Below are 24146 nucleotides of genomic sequence, written 5' to 3' on the forward strand. Positions count from 1 at the left end.
GGCTTACTTCTGAGTAGACCTGCATAGGATGGCGCTGCAAGGCTGCCGTCTCCTAGGGCATGCCAAGGCCCGAGGAGGAAACATCATTGGGATGGGGGGAGACCGGGATCTCTCGCAAACCCCGCCATTCCAGGTTTGCACCACCGAGTCTATGTCCTTGATGATCCGAGGTGACTGGGGGGGGGGGACGTGGGGTAGGGAAAAGTGTCCCCACGTGAAAAGCCTGGACCTGGAAGAGGGTCCGAGCCAGGCACACCAGGTTTGGGTACGCTATTCCCATAGCAATTTTACACACACCATCCTGCACTGAAGAGCTGCTGGAGAACGATCGGGGCTCCTGTGAACTTGCGCCCCGTCCAACTTCTGTGGATGGCGGCTAACGACTCTGAAGAAGTGTGCATGCACACGAAAGCTCATACCAAGAACTAACTTAGTTGGTCTTTAAGGTGCTACTGGAAGGATTTTTTTATTTTGACTTGAAAACGGTTTGTGGATCGCAGGGTGCACAAACACTAAGCGGCGTTCAGTCATGTACTTGGCCGAGAAAATCGGGATGTGTGTGTGACCAGTTCCCAGTGGAATTGGGCTCTTGGGTGGAAACCCGGTTGATTCATCTCTCTGCAGCACGGAGTAGGTGCGGACGCGGAGGGAGAGGGGGGAAGGTGTCTGTGTGTTTGGTGCGTAATAGCGCGCGCGTTTCCATTCCGCAACTCTCCAGCTCAGTCTTAATAGGACGCTAAAGAAAAACCTAGGATGCCCTCTATAGCTCCTACATACGCTCAATGGGGCAACGAGAGAAGGGCTCCCTTTTGTGGGCCTGGATGTCCCCGGATTTCAGAGAGGTTCTGGGGGAGTCTATGACGGTTCCATCCCAGTCTGATGCTCTGTTTGATTTATAGAGGCTGGGGAGGGAGGGAGGAGGGCACGGGAATCAGCCGACAGCTTCGAAATTTAGACGGCGAAGAAGCATAAATTATTACTAATTGAAAAGTAAATAAACAGGTGACTTTTCGGCTCAGATTCCCTCTTGGATCGTTACAATAAATATCCCCTAAGGAAGCTCTCTATTTATGTTGTCATTGATTAATTCCCGCTACCTCATTTGATTTCGATTTAGAACGATTTGATTCTAATTTAATTAGCATGTAATTTGGATGTACATAATTACTGTAATTATGACATTCAGGTAAGGCAGCTTTAGGCTGAAAGGCATTTTTTTTTAATAATTAAAAAAAATAAATGCCCCCCCAAAGCAAAAAAAGCCCTACTTTGTAGTAGGGTAATGGACAAGGACTTGGGGGCCCTGCTATCCAAGTAGTAATTAGCACATCTTGGAAACAGGCAGCGCGGGGAGACGGATATTAAACCGGCAGCAAGCGAGGCAAAAGCCCAAACTCATTGGGCTGCGCCGAGGGAGAGGATGGCGGCGGGGAGGCGGAGCCTGCCGTGAAGCAGAGCAGCCACGTTTACATAGCTGACCGCACCAAAACGCCCGGGCCTCCCGCAGGCCTGCCCTTCTTCTTGGCTAGGCGGCGGGGGAATCAAAGGTTTCCGTCCGCTTGGCTTTTTCCAAATGGGCGAAGCGGGGTGAGGCGGGGGGGGGGGGGAGTGTGAGAAAGAGAGATAGAGCGAGGGGAAGAAGAAGAGAAAAGTCAGCCTCCTCCTCTGATCTTCCCAAGCTGCTCTCTCCTTCCTTGAGCCTTATATTTACAGTGCGCCGCAAAGAGCTGCAAGTGGTTCTTGCGCCTCCTGCGCCGTCTAATGCAAGCTTAGAAGCCAGGAACGGGAAGTATTTGAACGGGGAAATGTAAACATTATTTTTTGGCGCAATGGGAAAGTTGGGGGGGGGACAGGAGGTCTGATCTCGAGCCAAGCAACCCTTTTCCACCACGTTACGGCGTTTCTCCAAAAAAACCTCTCCCGTTTCCAAACTGTCTTACTCTAGTGGAATTAGCACCCCATTATTTGTGCCAGAGCGAAAGCGGATAGAAATGGCTTTAAGCATCAACGCCGCCAGGCTCCAAATTGCTCCTAAGGAGCGGCAGCAGCCGGGGGAACCGGAGTCACCATACCTAGGTGGTGGCGGCGGCGGCAAATACGGCCACTTTCCCTTAATCCGTAGCTTTTGCGCGCAAGGTCTGAAATCGATCGGCAACGCCACGATCTCAGGTCCTTGGCCAAAGAAAGGATGGAAGGAGCTTTTCAACCTCTCTGTTCTGCAAATAAAATGCACCGCTCGGCACGTGGCGCACGGAGGCGAAAGAGCCTTTGGCCACGCCGCGCTTGTCCAAACCTAGTCCCGGTTGGGAAATGGCCTTAGCTGCAGCCATCGCGCGCCGGGGTCTTCAGAAACATGGGAAGACTCCTATCGATGTCCCTAATATATGGAATGCATAAAGAGGAGAAGAAAAACGGAACAATGACCTGACTCCCAGAGTCAGAAAGATTTTTTTTTCTCCTCCTTTCGGTTTATGTACTATTATTAGTGTTCACAAATGCACGAATTCAATATAAGTGGCATCTGTTGAACATTCGGTCCTAGCTGCTTCGTTGTAGATAGATGTAGGAGGTGCCGGCTTGGCCAAAAAGGGAGAGAAAAAGTGGAGGTTTGTTCCACAATTCTCTTACAGAGAATATAACACAAGACGGTTTTTGGAATGAATCGGAAAGGAATCTCTTCCCCCCCGACGAGCTCTAGATGGCGCCAAAGAGTCAGAAATTATCAGAATCCTTCCCTCCCACCGGTTCCTTCCCCTCCTTCTCCTCTTCTCCAAGGACTCAAAAGTGACTGTCAAACATAAAAGCAAATCAGAGTTTTCAGGGTTTTTTTTTTAATACGTTAAGAATGTTATTCCTTAAGGAAATTTGTAGCTAAATTATTCTCACTTAAAATAAACACTTAGTATACCAATTACCCAAATAGGCCGGATTTTTCTGCAGCATATTCCTCATCTGCTTTTTTTTTTTGAGCTCGGAAAAAGATTCTTGGGTGAATACAGATAACGGCTGCAAATAAATTAGAAGATAAACTTGCTGCGTGTATGGGTGGGTGGGTGGATATGAAAAATAATCAGCTGTCGCGGTTATACGAGGATGAGCACACACACGCGCGCAAATATAAACTTCATAGAACAAAATTAAACAGAGAGGCATTTGATCAGAAAACCCCAAGGAGCATGCATGAAATAAGGGGCGAAATCCGGCTGAATAGGACAACAGATCGGCTTCAGATATCCTCCCTCCCGATCCCTCCCCACTTCAGTCTCTACCACCTAAAGCACCATCCTCTGCTGTTTTTGCTTAGCAGCAAGTCCTCCGCCTAGGGGAACAAGATTTTGGGTTGCAGCCCCGGAGGATGCGCGTTGATGTGCCCGCCGATCTAAACCGCGTGGTGAAACCAACCCTCTTTTGACTTATGTGTGTCCCCCCCCCCCAAAGTAACAATACCGGGGTGAGAGAAAGTACAAATAGTCGTTTGGGTGAGCCTCACGCGTAAAGTGCCATCCAGTGAAAGCAGTTTTCTCTTCCCCCACAGTCCCGCTCAGCCATAAACACTCACACACACCGCCCCAGCCTATATTCCCCTTCCTGGTGCCTTGTCTAAGCTCTCCAAATCCCCTTTTAAGAGGGCGGGGGTGTCACTCCACTAAAACAAATGGAAAAGAGGGAGCGAGTTTGACTCTGCTCTCATCCTTTCTTATGTGTGCGTAAACGCGCACACACAAACATATGGGACTGCGAAAATCTGAGAGTTCTAACAATGATCAGATTTGTTTCCGGTTATTGGATAAATATCCCCTTCCTCCGGGGGGTGGGGGGGGGAGAAAAAAAAAGTTAGCATTCCTTCTTACTCCCCTCTCGGCCAGGCTCTGAAGTTTTCCCCCTTCTCCGTTTCTGGGGAGTCTGTAAATGATGGACGTTTCCTGACCTCGAAGGGGCAAAAGGAATGCAAAGAGGTCCTTGATCACTGAGCTGAGAATTGTAACCCCGGCCTGGCAGAAAGTGGGACCTGGACGGGGGAGCCCTTTGATCTGGGCTTTACTTATTTTTTTATTTCTTTTTTATTACAGATCGCAAACAAAGCAGCTTGCTGCCCAACAACCCAGCCCAGGACGCATTCCTTAGGCAAGCCCCACACAACAACAGAACAACTGACCGGGGAGGGAGGGAAGCTGTATCCTGCCTAGCTCATAAAGCTTTCTGTTTACTTTGCCCCCTCCTCAAGCGTGTCCTCTGCCCCCCCCCCCCAGCTGCCGTTGTCTTCCCTCTCCTCCTTCCAAAACCTCAATATAAACACCACAAATGTATTGTGGAGACTTGGGTCTGGGGCATGGAGAGATTCACACACTTAGCAAGCGCTCCCCTCCCCACCGCCCCCTCCAAATTAAGCTTGCCAGAGTGGGGAGAGAGGAGCCCATTATCGACACCGCCCTGTGTCGGGCGAAACAAATAAAATAAATAAGAATCGTATTATTTACCACCGACACCGGTAGACAGATAAACAGCTCAAAGTGAAATTGCGCCTTTTCTGCAGATAAGCTTCTGGCAACCCTTCTCAGCTTTGCATTGAAAGACTCCGGGTTCACAATACTGCTGGAGACATTATAATCTAGCCCCGGTTTCAGCGGCTGCATTTCAGCACAATTACCGAGGGAAGCTAAATACGAGCCCTGCTAGACACAACAGATGTTTTTATTCAGGGATTCTTTCGCCTACTTTTGCCAGCAAATCCAGCGGATAGGATAGGATCGGATCGGCTGGGTTGCTTGCATTTGCATGCCAAATTTCGTAAAATAAAAAGGGGCTTCACATATATTTTCGCCTTTCTTTCTGCAAACGTGCAATCTAAATTAACTTTCTCCCCTTCCCCCCCCCACCTCCAATGTAACCTCTTTCTCTCTCTACTCCTTCGCAGAGTCTCTCTCTCCCCCCTTAAAGTAGCGCAATTATCTCCTTGGAACGATTTTCCCTTTTTTTAAAAAAAAGATATCCTGCGACTGTTAAGTTGGTGGTCAGAAGACAAAAGGAGTGAAAATAATTTTCATTTCAATAATTGCCTTCTGGTCAATTTAACTGTGCCTTATTTTGAAAGAGCCCGTCTAAATGAGATTCCTGTCCCAAATGTGTTCCCAGGCCTTATCCCAGGCTTTAATTATTCCTGAGGTTTTTTCCACCCCCCTTTAGAATAAGACGCTGCACTGCGTAATCACAAAGAAGTCAGAGAGCATCCTTGAACCTTTTCAATAGCAGAGCCACTGATATTCAAATAACAGGCGAGGACCATTTGACTGCATGGGGGAGACATAAGCATTTCCAATTCACTATTTGCATAGATCAACTGTCTTTTGAAAAGGGAAAGGAGCCAGTTGTCTTCCCTAACATTAAAAAAAGGACCAGTTATCAAATCAAGTGCTTGGTTTGGGGGAAGCTTTTTAAAACGTTTACATTTTATCTCGGGTTGCCCTTAGCCGTTTGACATGCAAATTCGGCGCAGTTAATTTAGACAATTAAAAGGATCTTCAAGGGAAGCTTTGTCACCGAGAATATTCTGAGGGTTTTCCCCGCGGACCAGCTGAGATAAAGTTGGCTAGAACAAATGATGTCTAGGAGATTAATTAGATATTTGATAAGACATGAATCTCTAATAAGGGAATACAAGGCACAGGGGGCTGCTCTGTGCTCCAAGTCAAAATTAATAACATTTAACAAGATTTTCATTTAGGCATGAAATGTCTTTTCCGGAGTATTGACTCTAGCTATTTATTCCCTCGGGGCTGCCTTCCTCTCTAACCTGAGCAACCTTGTTGGATGCGTTGCAGGCTTTTAAAGACAGTAAATACCGTACTTGCTCGGCCCAAGGTTTATCTTTAAACTCCTTATAAGAGGCAATTCATTTATGAAAATCTCCCGAGATCGGATATGGGGTTTGAAGATGGGTCTCTCATTTCTTTCTGGGGAGGCGATGTTTATCATTTAAACAACAAATAAGTCGCTTTAACAAGTTGGGTTTTCACACACTGGGCTGCTGCGCCAGGCGCTCTAGGATCGCAGCCCATCCAAATCAACGGGCGATTTTTGTCGCTGACCTTTCAATAGGATACGAACAGCAATCCTAAATAAGGGGACCTGGTTTATTCAGATTATCTATTGTCCTTGAGGGGTTCTGGCTGACACCAGATCCTTAGTATTCATAGCATTCAGCATTATTCATTCGAGCTGAACACATGGAACTCACAACCCGGAAGCGTGTTTACCCGAAGGAAATCCTATGGAATTCAATGGGCCCCTCATGCCTTAGTTAGTGTGTATAGAATTGAAAGCCTAATCCGTTCCCATGTACCTGGAGATAAAACGATCTAAGTAAGAGGAAGGCAGGTCGCAATGCAAAGTCCTTTGGCTGAGGCAGGGGGCGGGGTGGAAATGAAACCCCAGAGCGCATTGTTCAGAGTTCTTTAATAATACCAAAATGAAAATATTATGCCAAGTGTCGTCCCCCCCCCCAATACAGATAAACGCATTTAATTCCTTTAAACAACCTTAACTTACTGGTGTGAGTGAAATGTTAACTCAACATGTTAAATATCTCTTACATATATACTGACCTCCACAAAGTGCATCAGAAATAATAATAATAATCATAATAATTTCTTTTTTAAAAAAAAAACTCCCCTGAATTTCAGGAATTACCCCCTCCCAAAAAAAAAATCCCTATTAGAATTGACATTTACAAGGGGAAAAGAGAGAACGCGATCCTTTGTGTGTGTGTGTTTTGAAACCCTATTTATACATTTGTTTGATGATACAGAGATAAACTGTCTCAACCGTTTTCCAGTTTAATATCTCACCTTAAGCCTCTGTGTGTGTTTGTGTGTCTGAGTGTGTGTGTAAAGGACGATTTCTCCTTTTCCAATATTTAAATAGAAAAAGCGTCGTGGTTGATTGCTTTGTCGATTACGACTTGCTTTAGTCTGCAGTAGGTTTATACGTATAGCTATATTATAATAATCCACTCCAAAAGGGCTGCGTGGTGGGGTCCTGGGTGGCGGGTTGTTGTTTCGTTTGCTTCATGGTTTGGTTTGTTTTTTTGTTTTTTTTGCCCCCCCTTTAAATTTTGCTTGGTTTAGTCTGATTTTTCCCCCCTTTTCTTTTCGGAGAGGGGAGTCTGCGCGTGATCTCCAGCCGCTTCTATTGCTGTTCGCCAGGAAGATAAGGTCGTGGTTTATTGTTTACTGAATGGTTGTTTTGTCTGCGTCTCTGCCCTTTCCGGCCGGGTTCAAGTCTCTCCAACAACAGTCTTTATATATATAAAAAAGGTCTAAAAAGCGCGCCCTCTGCTTCACCTTTTTCACCCACTCCCACCCCTTCTCTCCCCCCCCCTTTCGAAAGCTCCTGGAAAAGTGGAGCCAAAGTGGCGGTGCTGCTGCTGCTGTTTCTGGGGTTGCCTTTGGCGTCCCCCTCCCTTCCCTTCCCGCGCGCGCCGCTTCCTCTCCTCGCGCGCTCTCTCTCTCTCTCCTCCGGCCTCTTCCTTGGCGCGTCCGTGTCCCGCCAAAACTTCTCCCGCCAAAACCTGTCCCGCCAAAACTTCTCCCGCCGCCGCCGCCTCCTCCGCCGCCCTCCCTCAGCCCCTACTACGAGTCGTTGGGCCCCGCTGTGGAGTCCTTGCCCCGCGCCTCGTGCAGGATGAGGTCGGGCGACTCGGAGCGCGGCGTCTCCAGGTTGCTGGCGTCCGTGTCGCTGTCGCTGCCCTTTTTGCCCCCTCCTCCGCCGTTGTGCGTCTTAATGTGTTTGCTGAGGTGGTCGCTGCGCATGAAGCGCTTGTTGCAGACCGGGCAGGCGAAGCGCTTCTCGCCGGTGTGAGTCCGCAGGTGCCTCTGCAGCTCGTCGGAGCGCGTGAAGCGCTTGCCGCAGAAGAGCCAGTTGCAGACGAAGGGCCGCTCGCCCGTGTGCCAGCGCAGGTGCGCCTTGAGGTGCGACGTCTTGCCGTACACCTTCCCGCAGCCGGGGATGTGGCAGCTGTGCAGGCCCTTGCGCCTCAGGCTCGCCCCCGCCGGCCCCAGACGCTCGGCCTCCTGGCAGTTGGGGCAGTCGCAGGTGGCCCTGCCCGAGTAGCGCCGGGCGGAGCGCGCCGAGCCTCCCCCAGCTGCCGCGGCCGCCGCGGCGCCGGAAATCATGGCGCTGGCGGCCGCCACCGCGGCGCTGGAGTCCGTGTACGAGGGGAGCACGGGCTTGAAGCCCTCCTGCGTGAGCAGGTGCTGGCTAGTGGAGAGCAGGTGCGACGCCGCCGTCGAGCCCAGGCCCGTGGAGCTGAAGGCCGAGTGCGTGAGGGAGCTGAAGTCGGCCGGGTTGTAGGTGCCCAGCTGCGAGTGCAGGGAGGCCTGGGGGGCGCCCGAGTGCAGCGGGCTCTGCAGGCCGCCGGCCGGGTTCTGCACCTCCAGCCACGAGCCCGGGTTGGTGTGCACGTCCCACCACGACGACGCCGCGCCGTTGGCCACCTCGCCCGCCGCCAGCGTCGAGTGGAAGCCGGACTTGTACCACGACTCGTAAGGGTGCGCCATGCCCACGCGAGGGTACAGGCTGTCGGCCGCCGAGCTGTGCACTTTGGAGATGAACGCCGACTGCCCGCCGGCCTCCTGAGGGGAAACTCCCGCCGCGGCCGCCGCCGCCGCCGCCGAGTTGGAGAAGAGGCCGCTGTAGTCGCTGCTGAAGGCTGACGACGTGGGCGACGTGGAGGCCAGGCAGAAGGCGCTGTTGGCCGTGCCGCTGCCGCTGGCCAGCCCGCTCGAGCCGCGGCTGGTGGCCACCGTGAAGCCGGACAGGCTGGAGCCCAGGTTGCAGCTGGAGGTGGAGCGCTTCCACGGGTGGAAGCTGCCCTTGGCGAAGGCGCTCGACTCCGGCAAGGTGGTCAGCGGGCTGGTGTTGCCGATCTTGTTGCAGGTGGCGGCCAGCATGGCCAAAGGCGTGGTCCCGAATCGTGGCTCTTCCTGTGGAGGGGAGGGAGACACAAAAACCAGCCCGTCAGCCTCTCGCGCCCAAGCCCCGGATCCGCCGCCGCCGCGGGGAAAGGCGCGCGCAACAGGCCCCGAAAGCCACGGCCACGGCGTCCTGGCGAAAAGTTCCGCGCAATTTACTCGACCTTTAAAACAAAACGAAACCAATCAGACTCCCCGGCCATCGCATCCCGCCTAGCTGGGTTTATTATTGTTGCCGATCTTATAATTTGGACGTGCTTTTCACCGCCATCCAGCAGCAGGAAAGGGTGGGAGCCGATGTTTTTAAATGACAAGGGTCCAGGGAGCAGCCACGACAGAAGCAGAAAGAAAACCACGCTTAAAAAAAGAAAGAAAGAACGGAAATAAATCGCGCGTCTGCTTTTCTTTTTTAAAAAAAGATGAAGTCGATGCATTTTTCTCATCTCCCCCCGTCCCCCCTTTGTGGCGGTGGTGGGGCAAACAAATCGGCCTTAATGGCAAAGATCCCGAGAGCAAAAACTATGCGCTCTCCAAAAGGTCTAAAACTAGGCTGCAGAGAAACCTCGAGCGGGATATGGGTTACGAACCGGGAAAGCCTGAGCAGCCTACGTGGGGGAATCGCGCAGGAATTTTAGGAAAACATGGCAGGGCTGCAAATCAGATCGGCGAGCAAAAACGAGCTGCTTCTTTACAGCAACTGGAATCGAAAGAAGGCAAGCTTTATTTCACCTTTACGCTTCTACCCCCTTTCTCCCGACGTGAAACCGCAAACTGCTGGCTGCGGCGACAGCAACAGTTTTAAGGTTCGCCCATAAAAAAAAAGAAGACAACGAAAGCCGAGGTCCTCAAGCCCGGAAGCGCCTCCCGACTTACCCCAAGTATAGACGTAGCCATAGCCAAGTCTCCCGGCTGGGCGGCGGGATCCGAAGGGGGGCTCTGCCTCGCGCGAGCGTCCTCGGCGCTCCCCGCTGTATTTCCCCCACTTGCGCTAAGTACACTCCTGTCTCTGGACGGCTAAACTCAGCCTAAGTGTGGGGAGCGCCTGCTTTGAAGTACCGCTGGCTGAGACTCTCGCCCAATGAGGGTGGAGAAAGAGCGAGCAGGAGTTGCTCCGCAGCCAATCAGGGAACTTGGAGATGTAAGAGCCAGGGCTCCGGGCGCGTGCCAGTCAAAGGCAGAAGGTGCGGGCGGGCTCAAGGCATGGGGGGGGGGCGCGTTTAAGAAATCGCACCAGCGTGCTTTGGGGGTCTTTTAAAAAACATTTTATCGCAATTAACTTTTTTTAAAAAATAAATAAATAAATAAAGCCTAGGTTTAAACATCGTCAAGGTTGTGACAGAAGAGAACATGATGACACTTCCTCTCCCATTTCGGGGGTAGGGGCGTAAAGGGCAGCGAAGAATGGGAGAATGCAAACTGCTTTTTTTTCTTTCCAATTCAGACCTCCCCCCGTCGCTTTTCGATCTCCCCCCCCTCCTATCCCGAACATTACACAGCTCATTAATTCCCCTCGTTCATTAAACCGAACTAGGTGTGTCACGCCGTGCCACATAAAGAGGCAGACTTTTTACCCCTACAGGCCTCCACTGTCACCCTGGTCTCTGCAGGGCGCAGGGATGTCTAGCATCGTACGGGTTCCAAGAAAAGCGTTTGCAGAACATTAAACGATAAAAAAGCCTGTTCACATTTTTTTTTTTAAAAAAAAGAAACACCAACCCACCGCACACCCCTCACTCATTGGCAATGCTTTTATACATTTGCTAGATTCGTTTGGAATAAAAGATTTAAATATTTAAAAAAATGCAATCTTTGGATTATATAACATCGGGGAGGGGAAGTATTTTATTATCCTAGTTCACAGACATCTGGGTGGTTTCCTAGCGCTCCTCTGCCAGAGAAGTGCAAGAATGTCCCTCTTTAAAGGTGTGGATAAAGAAAGACAAGACCAAGTTTGCAGAGTCTGCGCTGGACCTTTTTCTAGTCCCCACGAATTCCTGCGTCTGTGTGTCTGTGTGTGTGTAAGTAAGAAGCATTCATGGACAGATTCTCGCCCCCCTCTCTTCCACACGTACCGAGAAGTTACAGAGACTTTTCTATCCGTTCCCTGCATGTGACAAATACGGGGAACTTCGTCAACCAGCCGCTTTTGGGAGGCCATTGCGGAGGATGACGGAGGACCTTCAAAAAATTGCGTCAAACTCACCCTTTTTCCCGCGGCCGGGCGAAAGATCAACTTTTTTTTAAAGAAAGCACACGAGCGCACACGTCTCCAAACCCTCCAGATGTTCTCCAACGCTGTGATTATCCCATCGTTGTTGTTGTTTTTTTGTCTGCCCGTCTAATCCTCGCTGCGGTTTGGAGGGGGGGGGGAGGCGCAGAGAGGTAAAAAAACTTAGGTTTCTTCCTCCTGCTTAAATCTCCCTTTCTGCCAACATCTGCTACCTCCGAACCTCGTCAGTTCGCAGATGCAGAATACACGTGGTTCAAAGGCAAGGAGGGGGGGAATCACGATTTCCTTCTTCCCCCCCTCTCTCGCCACACACACACACACACAGCTTTCCTTCTGTCACCATTTAAAGAAGAAAAGAGAAACAACACACACACACACACACACAAAAGTATGCATTAAAAGAAGAACCCCGTTTTGTGTCACGATACACTTTCAAAGCAATCAACATGCTGGCTTCAGTAGAGCTCCAATAGTATTATTATTATTATTATTATTATTATTATTATTATTATTATTATTATTATTATTATTATTATGCTTTACAGCCAGTGCTCTTTTGCTTCGGCTGGAGTGGGGGCAAAGGAGTCCACAAAAGTCTAGAATTGTGGAATGGGGGGGGGGAATCTGTGCCCACGATTGCTGCCCCCAGTGCAGAGAGGCATTGAGACTGCCCGTACAGCAAAAAGGTGCGCCAGGGAAGCTCATCCCGAGACTGCCAAAGAGGAGCGTTTAAGTGCTAGAGGTGGGCAGCTATGGAAAAACGATTGTGCGTGTGTGTGTGTGTGTGCACTTGGGGTGGAAATCCAGCCTCCCAGCAAAGCTGTAGCGGGTGGGGGAAGCCCCAGAGGGCCACGTCGCCAGAATCCTTCATCCAACAGGTGACACAGCCTCCTGCACCCGTATCTGGAGGGAGGGAGGGAGGCGAGCTCCCCTGTTTATTTATAGAAGAAAGCCGCCGTTGCATTTGCTAATAGAGGTGGATTGCTAAGTGGCGGCGAGGCGTTTCTGGCTAGCCAGGGGGCAGTTCGGGGAGGAGAAAGGGAGAGTCTTTCTCCCACCCTCTCTTTAAGGATAAGGCTGACGAAAGGATAAATATAATAATTCTCCCTCTCTTCCCTCAACCCCCCCCCCCCAATTGATGCCAATTCACAGAGCAGGGGTGTGGGTGGGTGTTTTCTTTTGTTTTAATCACTCATTTTAAGATGACGTCTGTGGGCACCCACAACAGATTCCCCCACCCAGTGCCTCCTAAACAAGCAAAACGCGCAGCCCGCACATATCCTCCGAGCTGATTGCTCCCCGGGTCCTGTTCTGAAACGCGCAGGGGCCTCGCCTCCTCCTGCTGCGCGTCTTTAATCCACCGCGTCTTTGCAAGTAAATAAAAGTAAAGTGGGATTTTGGCTGGGAAGATACGGCGACGGTGCGCGCCTGAAAGGAAGGGAATCAACTCAGCGCTCGGAGGAGCAGGAGAAATCCCTGCTCCCAAATCTTGAGAGGGGGGTCAAGCGTTTTCTGTCAGATTTCTTCATACTCCAAAACCCCTAGTTTTTAAACAAAGATCAGCGTGTTATGCCGAAGTGTTGAGCTGACTGTTAAAACATTTGGGGGGGATAATGACAATGTAACAAAGGGCCCTGGTTTGGAGTGAATCATCACCCTTTTAAAAGTTAAAGCAATTTTCAGGAGAATGGCTTTCAGCAACCGCTTTACATTATTCAAAACGGCCAAATAATGCTCTATTATAGCGCCTGAATGCTGCCAGTCAGCCCATAAGTGCAATTTGTGCAGAGGCTCGGTGCCTTATCTCTACTTCTTTATAAAGAGGTGAATATAAAACAATTTCTTCCAAACCCAGACAGAGAGCACGAAAATTGCTTCCCTTTCTGCAATCAGGGCAATTTAACTGGAGTGCAATTAGCACTATTAAATGTCGATTCTGCATAAACAAATCCGACTAAGAAGCGAAAGTGGGGTGAGAACCTCATATAAACTGAAACTGATTTTTTAAAATTATGTATCCGGGTCCTTTACAATTGATCCGTGACGTTTTTTTTGTCTCGGAATATATTTACATGGTAAATACACGGGGGCTTAAATCAACACGCGTCTCTCCCTCTCCTCTCTCCCCCCTCCACCCCTTTAAATCTCAATATGAATACTAATAAAGAAGAATGGGCTAATTAAAGGCATCAGCCCTCCTTCCTTCCAGCAAATCCAGTTTCCCAGAGGTTCCCCGCGTTTCCACGGGCCCCTTTGATCCGCACCAACTCCGAAAGTTGCAAATCTTCGGGAGGTAGAAGCGCCAAACAATTGGTTCATTAGAGATGATTTGGAGGGGGGGGGCGGCTTCGCGGGTTCACACTCCAGAGGCTTCCGATGAAATGGCGCTTTTGCACCGACGGGCCTTTTCTTTCTTTTTAAGCGATTCTAAATCCATCGACTGAAGAGCAATTGCTGTCAAATATACCCGAGTTTGCCCGACTGCTGGGTGCGTCCTGGTCTGCGCGCAAGGGACTGCAGGGGGACTTCTTTTTCAGAAGGGGAAAACACAGCCTGCCCCAAAACATTTGTTCAAATAATTGCATCCTCCTCCCTCCTCTCTCTCTCTCTCCTCCTCCCCCCTCAAAAGCAAAAACGCTCCCCCCCTCCTCTCCCTGCCTCAATTACCCCTTTCATTTACATGATACAGAACCAGATTTTACCAGAGACGCTCCGAGGGGGGACGAATTAGGAACTTCGATTAAGAAAAGGCTTCTCTTAATCTTGATACAAAAAAAAAAGTGGGGAGGGAGCTTGCATGAGTGGGGTTGCGGGGGGGGGGGGAGAAAGAGGGCAGTGAGGACCAGGTTCGCATAGCACAGTCCTTGGCAGCCTAATCCCTTTCGCTGGGTTTGTTGTTTGGAAGAGGCGAAGGACGCGTGGCTAGTTTTTTTTTGCTTACTCAAAAGAACAAGGACCAGACGGGGCGGGGAGGGGGGCAGGAAGAAGCAGCAATCCGGGGATCAAACGGACCCTGGAAATTAAAGAGGAAATCATGGGACTCCCCAACACCCCCCCCACCGGCCTGAGCTTTCATTTTCTATTTGTTAGCGCAGCCCCCCTCCCTCATTTCCCTCGCCACCCCTGCAAATAAAGCCCCTCTAATGCGGGAACATTTGATGGACGGGGCTTTCATCTCTGCCTGGTGAGGGAAGCGGCAGCAGCAGTCAGGAGGCGCCGCTCCGACGACTCCGGAGGGGAAAGCGGACGGATCCGTTCTCTCTCTGAAGTGCCTCTCCAAATGTGCGCCCCCTCGAAGGCCGCCCTACCCACCCACGAGCTCCTCGTTTTCCCCATCTCAGCTTGTGTGGATTGGGATGGGGTGGCCCCCCGACGCCCCCCTCTTTTTCTTTCTTTCTGTCTGTCTCTCCTCCTCCTCTCCCCTCTTCCGCAGAAGGCACGTGAACAATTAAAAGGGAAGACACTGTTGTGTCAAAGGAAGGTGACTGGATGATGATTTTAATTACTACAATTACGGGGGATTATTCAACAAAACGTCTTTAGGCTTGTTTACAGCGCCAGGAGAAGGACGTCGAAGGGACCATCGCCTGAAAGGGGTTGTTTAAACCCCCTTGGCGAAGGAAAAGAAGAAAAATAAAGATGCGCCGTCGAGGCTGCAGCGCCACCTGCCCGGCGTGGGCCCCGGGAGCAAAGGCGGCAGGGTCGCGATCTCCAGGCGCTTGACCGACTGCTCCCTCTGCGCCAAGGAGAGCGGCAAACGCTGGAGGAGGACCTCGGGTCTCGGAGTCGCTCGCTCCGGAGTCACTCCGGATCGCCTCCGAACAGGATAGGAAGAAGCCCGTAGTGGCTGCTTCTGTTTCCACACTCGCGGCCAAGTAACAGAAGCAGAGAATTAAGACTATATTAGTAGCACTTTGGGGAGTCTAACCGACTTGCTGGCTTCAGGGCGCCGACGGCGAGGTTTAATCCATTCTTCAGTAGCACAGGCCGGAAGCGGATCCAGACCCACCACTACCTGCGACAGACGTCCGCCCACCTATGCAGTCTCCAGAACTGCGCGCCGGGCCTCCAGAGGCCACGGGTTCGAATCCGGCTGCTCACTAACTGATCTTGGGACCAAGGCCACACACGCTTGCATTTCCTCCATCCTTCCCTCCCAGCCTAGCCTACCTCGCAAGGTTCTTGGGAGGACATTTTTTAAAGTGGGGATTAAAACGCTGCCACGAGCTCCTTGGAGGAACAGTGCGCGCATGGGTATAATTTAATAATTCCGGGCCACATTTTGTAGGTGAAGAAGGCAGACGTGGAGCCTCGGGCCACGCGCAGGGGGAATGGTCACAACAGGGCCTGGGATTATTCGCCCTCTCTGAAGGGGTGGGGAAGAATCAGTGCTTTCCAACCCTGAAGCGTGAGGAAGCCAATCTGCACCCCTACAGGAGAAATGAACAAACCCCAGTATTCAAATCGATAATCGACCCAGTGGTTTCCCAAAACAAACCTGAGTTTAGGGCATGCCTAAGGGTGATCCAGGCTGCAATCTGAACCCCAGTGACCTCACCGAATGTCCTTAGGACTTACTTCCAAGTAGACGTAGCTAGGATTGCGCTGTTAAGAGTTTGAACCCTGGGCACATGGTTGCTTCGAAGGGAGCTCCGGCGGCTTCAAGGAGGCTTACTCCCAAGTGAGCATGCAAAGGGCCCGATCCTCTGGGCCTTCCTCGGCAGAGGAACGGAGGCGAACCTTTGGCGCTCCTGCTCCAGCCACGGCGACGAGGTGATGCCGTGTGGCGAAGTGGTTAGAGCCGCCTGCTTCCCACAGGTTCCAGGAGTGATATTGGCCCTTCCGCTTGGTCTCAGACTGCCCTCCACGGAGGACTCAAAACCCGAGAGAGATAGAGACCCCAAGATCCACTTTGGGGGGCTGTGATTACCCTCGGTTTTGCTGCGCTATTTCAGGTTTTTGTCCTGGTCTTGACTTAAATTAAACGGCCCAGAAGGTTGAGATGAGAGTTAGGGAGCTCTCTTCCCGCACCCTTCATGCTGGCTGGGGGGGGGTGTAAAGTCGCTTGGGGTTACCTGCTGAGCATCTCAGCTCACCCCAGGGGACCATCGCGGCGTTTGCCCCAGGACGCAGTGGGATGAGCTGCAGCAGTGAGGAAGACCTTGTCTCCTGACCCCAGATCTTCCTTCCTCGCCCATCTCCGTGTTGCCTAAGCTCGGCAGTCTTCTTAAGGTGAATTTCACCTCCCATCACGAAGCGTTGCGCCGTCGGTGGGGACGTTTGCAGAAGCGTTTTCCTCCTGATAATTAGGAGTCTATTACAAGCCATTAGATTGATCAATGTACCTTAAACAATGTGCATGATTTATACGGCCAGGAGTCCCTTTCTTTCTCTCTCTCTCTCCCTCCCTGCCCAATTCCCCCGCCTTACACCCTTTGTAATATTCCCGAAACCACCCCAGAGCCGGGGGGAGCGAGAGAGAGACACCATCCATCAAGCTTTGCACAACAGAAGGCTGTTTAGAAAACTTCCAAGGAAGGAACCAGGGGAAGAGATGATGAGGGGCGGGGAAATCATCTGCCTCTCCAGATTGTTCATCTTGCAAGATACCAGAGTTTTGGAATCACTGAATTTTGGAGCTGGAAGGGACCTCCAGAGTCATCTAGTCCACCCCCCGCAATGCAGGAATCTCAAGCAGCCGTGGCAGAGGGCCATCCAACCTCTGCTTAAAAACCTCCTATGGAGGGAATACGAGGGTAATCTCGTCTTAACCCCTGCAACGCCGGAATCTTTCTGTACCAGCTCCCCTTTAGACGGAATGGTGGGCTTGGGAGAAGACACGGGAACGAAGGAATAAAAGGAGGGAAGCTGGCCTATCAGGGCGAATGGTGCAGTTCCCAACCAACCACAGCCTGCCTTCTCACTTACAACCAATCAGGAGGTGGCTTCAACGTTAACTCTTCTGGGGTGTGTAGGCGTGGTCTATTAGCCAAGGAATATATATATATGGAGAGCGAGAGAGAGAGAAAGTTCTCCTACACATGACTATGGGTCGTATCCAACTAAATAGACCGCTTGAAACTGATGGGCCTAACTTAATCGTACCCATTGTTTTCAGTGGGACTACTCTGAGTAGGACTCACGTTGGCTACCACCCTAATTCTCCTAGAACCAGTCACCAGGGAGTGAATTCCATAGAGTTCAATGGAAACTACTTTGCAGTAGACACGTAGAAAGTACATTTTAGAGAGATACAGAGCCCACGTGTGCTTGTGTTCACACGCTCAAAGGCATCGCAGATGCTTCGGAGGTCCCGCGTAGCCTACTTTGGAGCTGTTGAAAGGAAACGTCGAACCTTTCTTCCCGACAAGAGAAACCTTGCAGTCCTTTGCAGAATCTGCTAAGGCTGCCGGTGCAGTTCGCTTTGCGTCTGCAACCCCCGTATCCTCGCAGATAAAACGGATTCTTCTCTATAGAGGAAGGGTAACCAAGGACGTTTGAGGGCAAGAGATCGACTGAGTTTCTTTCCTCTGACGCTGCTTACACACTCCAGACATTGTAAGCACATCCCCACCCCCAAGAATCCGGAGAACCTCACAGAGCTACAATGCCCAGCACTTTAAAGAAACTACAGTTCCCATAATTCTTCCGGGGGAAGCCACGTGCTTTAAATGTGTGGCGCGAACATTTCACGTGTGGGATTGAGACCAAACTTCCCTTTAGACTGCAATCCAAAAACTCACGAAGGAATAGAAATTCATCACAGAATCGTAGAGTTGGAAGGGAAGGGACCCTGAGATGCAGGGAAATGCAGCTGTCTCATTTGGGGATCAAACCTGCAACCTTGGTGTTATCAGCGCCACACTCTAAGCAACTGAGCTACACCTCTGTTGTGCCCAAAGTCCTGCCCTGAGATTCCAACTAGAGAGGGCATTTTGCGTAAAAGCGCACGCTTGGCGGGCGCGCACTTAGCGCCTCGGAGACTGGCCTTCCGCCGCTCACCCTCTTTCCTTTGGCAAGGCCCTTGTCTTCGCTTCCAAACTCCCTCCCTCTTGCGGCGTCTGGGGGCCCTTCTGCTCCGTATGATGGGGTGTGTGTGTCCGTCCCTGGACTTCTTCTGCCCTGAAGGCGCAGGCTCGTGGGCGCTCTCCGAAAGCTAACGAGGGAGCAAGGAGACCAGCCGACGAGTTTCAAAGCGAATCCCCTGGACTGGCAGCCAAGTTTCCGAAGACGCTCTCTGCAGGGGGAGCGGGAGAGAAACAAACAAGCAAACACGCAAGTAACCGCGCTTTCAACTCTCCAAAGTGGAAACGGATGGGGTCGCCACAAAAGCGCGCTCCGAGCTGGCGGCAGCCGTTCCTTCGAGCGGTGGGGAGTTCTGTGGAATGGAAAGCCATAAAGGGGGAAAATATATACTGTCCTTCCTGCAGTCCTTCCTTACCTGGAAGTAAGCAGCCTTGAATACAAGGGGTTAAGCATTTTCACGATACCTATACAGGAATATGCTGTAAGTCGTGTGCCAATATTCATTTTTATTTTGGGTCGAGATTTCAACACAAAGTCCAAACAGAGCTCTCTGTGTGTAGCCTACATATGACACCAGAAGCATTGAAGCTTATAACAGCACCACTATGTGGAATTAGACCAGTTTGCTTTTCGATCCAGATTGGACCTCTTGGGGAGGAGGGTGTTGCATGGACCCTTTTACACTACCAACTCTCAATGAGGATGCGGGTGGTGCTGTGGGTTAAACCACAGAGCCTAGGACTTGCCAATCAGAAGGTCGGCGGTTCGAATTCCCGCGACGGGGTGAACTTCCGTTGCTCGGTCCCTGCTCCTGCCAACCTAGCAGTTCAAAAGCACGTCAAAGTGCAAGTAGATAAACAGGTACCGCTCCAGCGGGAAGGTAAATGGCATTTCCGTGCACTGCTCTGGTTCGCCAGAAGCGGCTTAGTCATGCTGGCCACATGACCCAGAAGCTGTACGCCGGCTCCCTCGGCCAGTAAAGCGAGATGAGCACTGCAACCCCAGAGTCGGTCACGACTGGACCTAATGGTCAGGGGTCCTTTTACCTTTACCTTACCATCTCTCAACCTCTCCAAGCATTTTGTTGTTGCTGCTTGCATCTCACGTCCACTGCCTTGGAATTCAGGAATCACCAACAGGAGATGAAATGGTCAATTTGGTTCTGGATTGTGTTGTTTCAAATTGGAACTCAATTGTGTGTGTTAATCCTCCAGAAAAGGAGCATGTTTGGGAGACAGCAAAGCTACGAGCCTCCCTCCCCCCCCCCCCCCACAACTAGTTTTCAGTGTGCAAGGTGTGTTGGTATCCCATAATGACCAAACCCCTAAATGTTAACTACAGGGAGCACGCTAATAATTAATTTTAATTTTATATTTAAATCCTTGTTATATTCATATTGTCCTTTGTATTTCTGATATTTTTTTATGATCTGCGATATTGTGTGTGTTGCGGCTGGTCTGTGACCATATTAATAAATTCATTCATTCATTCATTCATTCAAGGTGTGTGCGTGTTTTAAGTGTATTTCTTTTTTTGTGAGGACTCCTGCTCCTTGCCATCTCAAGCCCCTATGCATGTTTTATCCCTTCACCTGCCTTTTGTGAGAACTGCACTTTCCTGAAGGTTGCCAGGTGAATGTGAGAAGCCTGTGTTTGCAGAGACTTGTCTCAGACAGGGTTGCCATCAACTCTCCTCCTTGCCGTACATCCAGTGGCAAACAGGGCTTTGCTGCTGTGCATCATGTGCAAAACAGCCTCTGCACACTGACTGTGACGGCTTGCCCAATCTCCTTTTTAGACCCTTTATGCTAAGCCAATTTACAGACCTGTCTTCAGTTCCCTTTTAGGATAGATGCTATAGTGGTATGGCTTGCATGTTTCCCTTATTTATTTCGGAAACTTATCTCTCACCGTCCTTCCATGATGGAACCCGTAACATGTTGTTTTAGTTATGATAGCAGCCTCAGGTGCCCTCAGTTCATACCTCGAGAATGTGTTTATTATAGTTATAATCCACCTTTTCTTCCAGGTTAGGGGAGAGAGAGAGAGAGAGACTGGTCCATTACTGGTAGGTAAGGCAATGCACTCTACACTGATTGCAAACTGATCACTATCTTGCGGTTGATTTCAGCCAATTTTAGATCCATCCAGCCTGTAATTCTCAGCCAGTTTCTATGCTCATGGGAGGGGTGGGAAAACCCTCATCTCCCCTTCTGTGTAAACCCAGGTTAAGGTGGCCCCATCTTCATTTCCCCTCTTTTGGTCAACATTTTAAGCTATTCCCTGTAACACTTCAGGCTGGGCTTTTTTCAGCTGGAACATAGTTCTGGCACTTCTCAGGTGGGCACTGTGGTGATCACACAGGGTCCCCGGACGTTTCACCATCTGTTGATCCCTGTGCTACCACTTTATTTCTCGCTGCCACCACCCAGGCCCTACCTGGTACAATACTGAGTCCAGTCAGGGTTAAATTGGAACATAAACTTCTGTTTATTTATTGCAGTTTAACAAGCGTGTGGTTCCATAAACGGTATCGGTCTATTACAATCATGGGGTGCCTATCCAGACCTATAACTTCCGCTACCTGCTCTCACTCACTAAACCATTTACTTGTCTTCCTAGCCCCTAACTGTTCCTGACTCCACTCATTTCGCTACACTAACTCAGCCTACCCACAGACTCTATCCCAATTCACTCCCACTCCAACCAACCACCCAACTCCCAACGAACTCACTCCCTTCACTCCCTTCTTCCCTCCCAGAGCTAGTTTTATAGTCCCTCTGACTCCACCTCCTGGGTTCTGATTGGGTAACCTGTTTAACTGTTTCACTTCCAGCACTCTCATATGTTAACGTCACAGGTACCATTGCCATTCATGGTGAGTTCCAGTGCCTTCTCCCCCCTAGAAAAATAGTACTGGCTTCAGGGTGATTGAACTTCAACTCCCACTAGTCCATGCCAGTATGGCCCAAGAGCTACGGATCATGGGAGTTGTAGTTCAGCTACATCTGCACAGGCTCTCCATTCTTGAGTTACAGGGCCAGGTGCCATTGAGGCCACAAATCCTACATATCCTACCCCAGGTCAGAAGAAAAGCTCTATTAAAGTCTTGCTAGTGTATTTCCTGTGTATCTTCCACTCCATATTTCATCAGGCATGATGTTGGAGGGACGCAGGTGGCGCTGTGGATTAAACCACAGAGCCTAGGACTTGCCGATCAGAAGGTCGGCGGTTCGAATCTCCGCGACAGGGTGAGCTCCCGTTGCTTGGTCCCTGCTCCTGCCAACCTAGCAGTTCGAAAGCACGTCAAAGTGCAAGTAGATAAATAGGTACCATTCCAGCGGGAAGGTAAACGGCGTTTCCCTGCGCTGCTCTGGTTTGCCAGAAGCAACTTAGTCATGCTGGCCACATCACCCGAAAGCTGTACGCCGGCTCCCTCGGCCAATAAAGCGAGATGAGCGCCGCAACCCCAGAGTCGGCCACGACTGGACCTAATGGTCAGGGGTCCCTTTACCTTTAATGTTGCCCAGCTAGGGTTGCCACGTTTGTTCTGGCAAAATAAGGACAGGGCTGGGCTGGGCGGTTGGGGGGCGATTCCACCCCTCCAATCTGGTGCTGAAGTGACTTCAAAGCCATCCATCACAATCAATTGCAGCCTAACAGGGTGGTCCTTCTGGAATTTCTCTCTCTCTCTCTCTCTCTCTCTCTCTCTCTCTCTCTCTCTCTCTTCTCTCTCTCTCTCTCTCTCTCTCTCTCTCTCTCTCACACACACACACACTTGTAAATCTGGCTGTGCTTGGCTACCTAGAGCTTAAACCCATGACCTTTCGTGTATTTAAACACATGCATTTGACAGAGAGCGAGGGAGAAAGAGAAGACCTGAAATACAGGGCAAACTGTGCCAATACAGGACATAGCATTTTACATTGAAATACAGGACTAATCCTGTATTATACAGGGTAGATGGCAAAACCTATGCCCAGCCTCCTTAAGATGGGAAGATGTCCCCTACTGTAGCTGCAAGCCTGCCGGCCTCCTCAGACATTTCTGTTACATCTGGCTTGCATTGCCCTTTAATGATCAACCGTCTCGTTGTGATCAAGTGAACTTTTACTAATCTCTGCCCCCCTCCCTTTATTTTTTTTGGGGGTGGTGGTGGTGGTGGAATAGATGCAGTATTTCATCAATGGATTTGGGGAGCCAATCAGGCAGCCACAGCGTAGAGGCTCTGAGTAACTTAAGTCAACTGTAAAGAGTTCAGGGAGGGTCTAATTACAGAGGAAGGGAAAACTGCTCACTTTAGCATAACCTAGGATCTCTCTCTGTTGCAAACTCCCCTCTTTTTTCTTCTAGAAAAACACACACACACACACACAGAGAGAGAGAGAGAGAGAGAGAGAGAGAGAGAGAACAGAGGTCAAGAAGTAGCAGCCACTCCACCTCTGGTGAACTTTAGCAGCTCCAAGCCTGCTAGATTCTTGCAACCAAGCACAGCAATTCACCAAGGAGGGGAAGAGAGAGAGAGAGAGAGAGAGAGAGAGAGAGAGAGAAGATTGATTGCATCTTGGCCCTGCCGTTAAATGAGCCATTATCAGGAGAAGCTGCAATAATGCATACAGTCACTTGAAAAGAAAAGCTGCTTTCCTTGGCGAATACACCTATTATTTCAGCGGCACTCCAAGAGTGTTTCAATAGTGTCCAGGTTTGTTGCTTATTTGAAATACATTTGAATTGAATACATAGACACTGAGGCTTAAAGCGGGGTGGCGGGGGAGGGGAGGGGGGAAGGTGGAATAGAAAGGAAGAAAAACGGAAAAGGGGGGAGGAAAGTTGGTGGGGTGGGGTGGTGGGGGGAAAGCCGCCAACACATTTTCGCTTGAGATATATGCCTGAAGTTCTCATTAAACTTGCCATTTGGAAAAAGACAGATTAAAGGGAAATGGCTTTTTGAGAAAAATAGACCTGGAAATGATTTTGGCCCCTTCTGACCTAGAAAAGGCAGATTTGACAGCTACACAAAGATATTAGTCACGGGTAGGATTTCCTGGCAGGCGTCTTTGCACAGTTTCTGTGGCTGGACCTGAGAGGCACACCTTCAGAGACAACCTTGGGATTTTTGTTTCCCCCCACCCCCAGAACACTGCTTTTTGCTTGATACTCTTAAATCAGGGGCATCAAACACAAGGCGTGTGAATTTTAGGGGGGATCCCCCACATGGCTTACCAGAACACCCCATATACTACAATAGTAAAGGTAAAGGGGCCCCTGACCATTAGGTCCAGTTGTGACCGACTCTGGGGTTGCGGCGCTCATCTCGCTTTATTGGCCGAGGGAGCTGGCATCCAGCTTTTGGGTCATGTGGCCAGCATGACTAAGCCGCTTCTGGCGAACCAGAGCAGCGCACGGAAACGCCGTTTACCTTCCCGCTGGAGCGGTACCTATTTATCTACTTGCACTTTGACGTGCTTTCGAACTGCTAGGTTGGCAGGAGCAGGGACCGAGCAACGGGAGCTCACCCCGTCGCGGGGATTCGAACCGCTGACCTTCTGATCGGCAAGTCCTAGGCTCTGTGGTTTAACCCACAGCGCCATCCACATCCCTTATATACTTCAATAAATATGTCCATTTCCTAGGTGCCATAAGGATATCTCTTTCTGGTATTTGCTGTAGCAGACCAACAGATCTGTTCCTTTGGAATCTGTTACATCTGTTAATGAACTATTTTCAGAGGCAGGCAGTAATGCTCTCAGCTAACCCACCAATTGCTGGTGCATCAGACCTTGCACCTTTCCAATTAAATTAGCAGCATGGGGGAAGAAGGTCTTGGTGCAAGCAGAGGACATGCATTCCCTTTCTCCCAGCAGCTGTTCACAGCACATCATTTAAGAGGGCCGCCTCCCCAACACACCAGAGAAGTGTCAG

At 50.4% G+C, this 24146-nt stretch overlaps 1 protein-coding gene across 1 annotated transcript; it reads right to left on the minus strand.

The window, feature by feature from the left end:
- Positions 1–6453: 6453 nt before the first annotated feature.
- On the minus strand, positions 6454–10073 carry SP9 (Sp9 transcription factor). Its single transcript, XM_083512835.1, has 2 exons — positions 9843–10073; positions 6454–8981 (listed from the first exon to the last, which is right to left on the minus strand). Exons 1-2 carry the CDS (start codon positions 9861–9863, stop codon positions 7629–7631), a joined length of 1374 nt encoding a protein of 457 aa, XP_083368961.1. The 5' UTR covers positions 9864–10073; the 3' UTR covers positions 6454–7628.
- Between the last annotated feature and the right edge of the window lie 14073 nt (positions 10074–24146).

The sequence above is a fragment of the Podarcis liolepis genome (genome assembly GCF_965112155.1).
Source record: "Podarcis liolepis genome assembly, chromosome: 1".
In the NCBI taxonomy this organism is placed as follows: domain Eukaryota; kingdom Metazoa; phylum Chordata; class Lepidosauria; order Squamata; family Lacertidae; genus Podarcis; species Podarcis liolepis.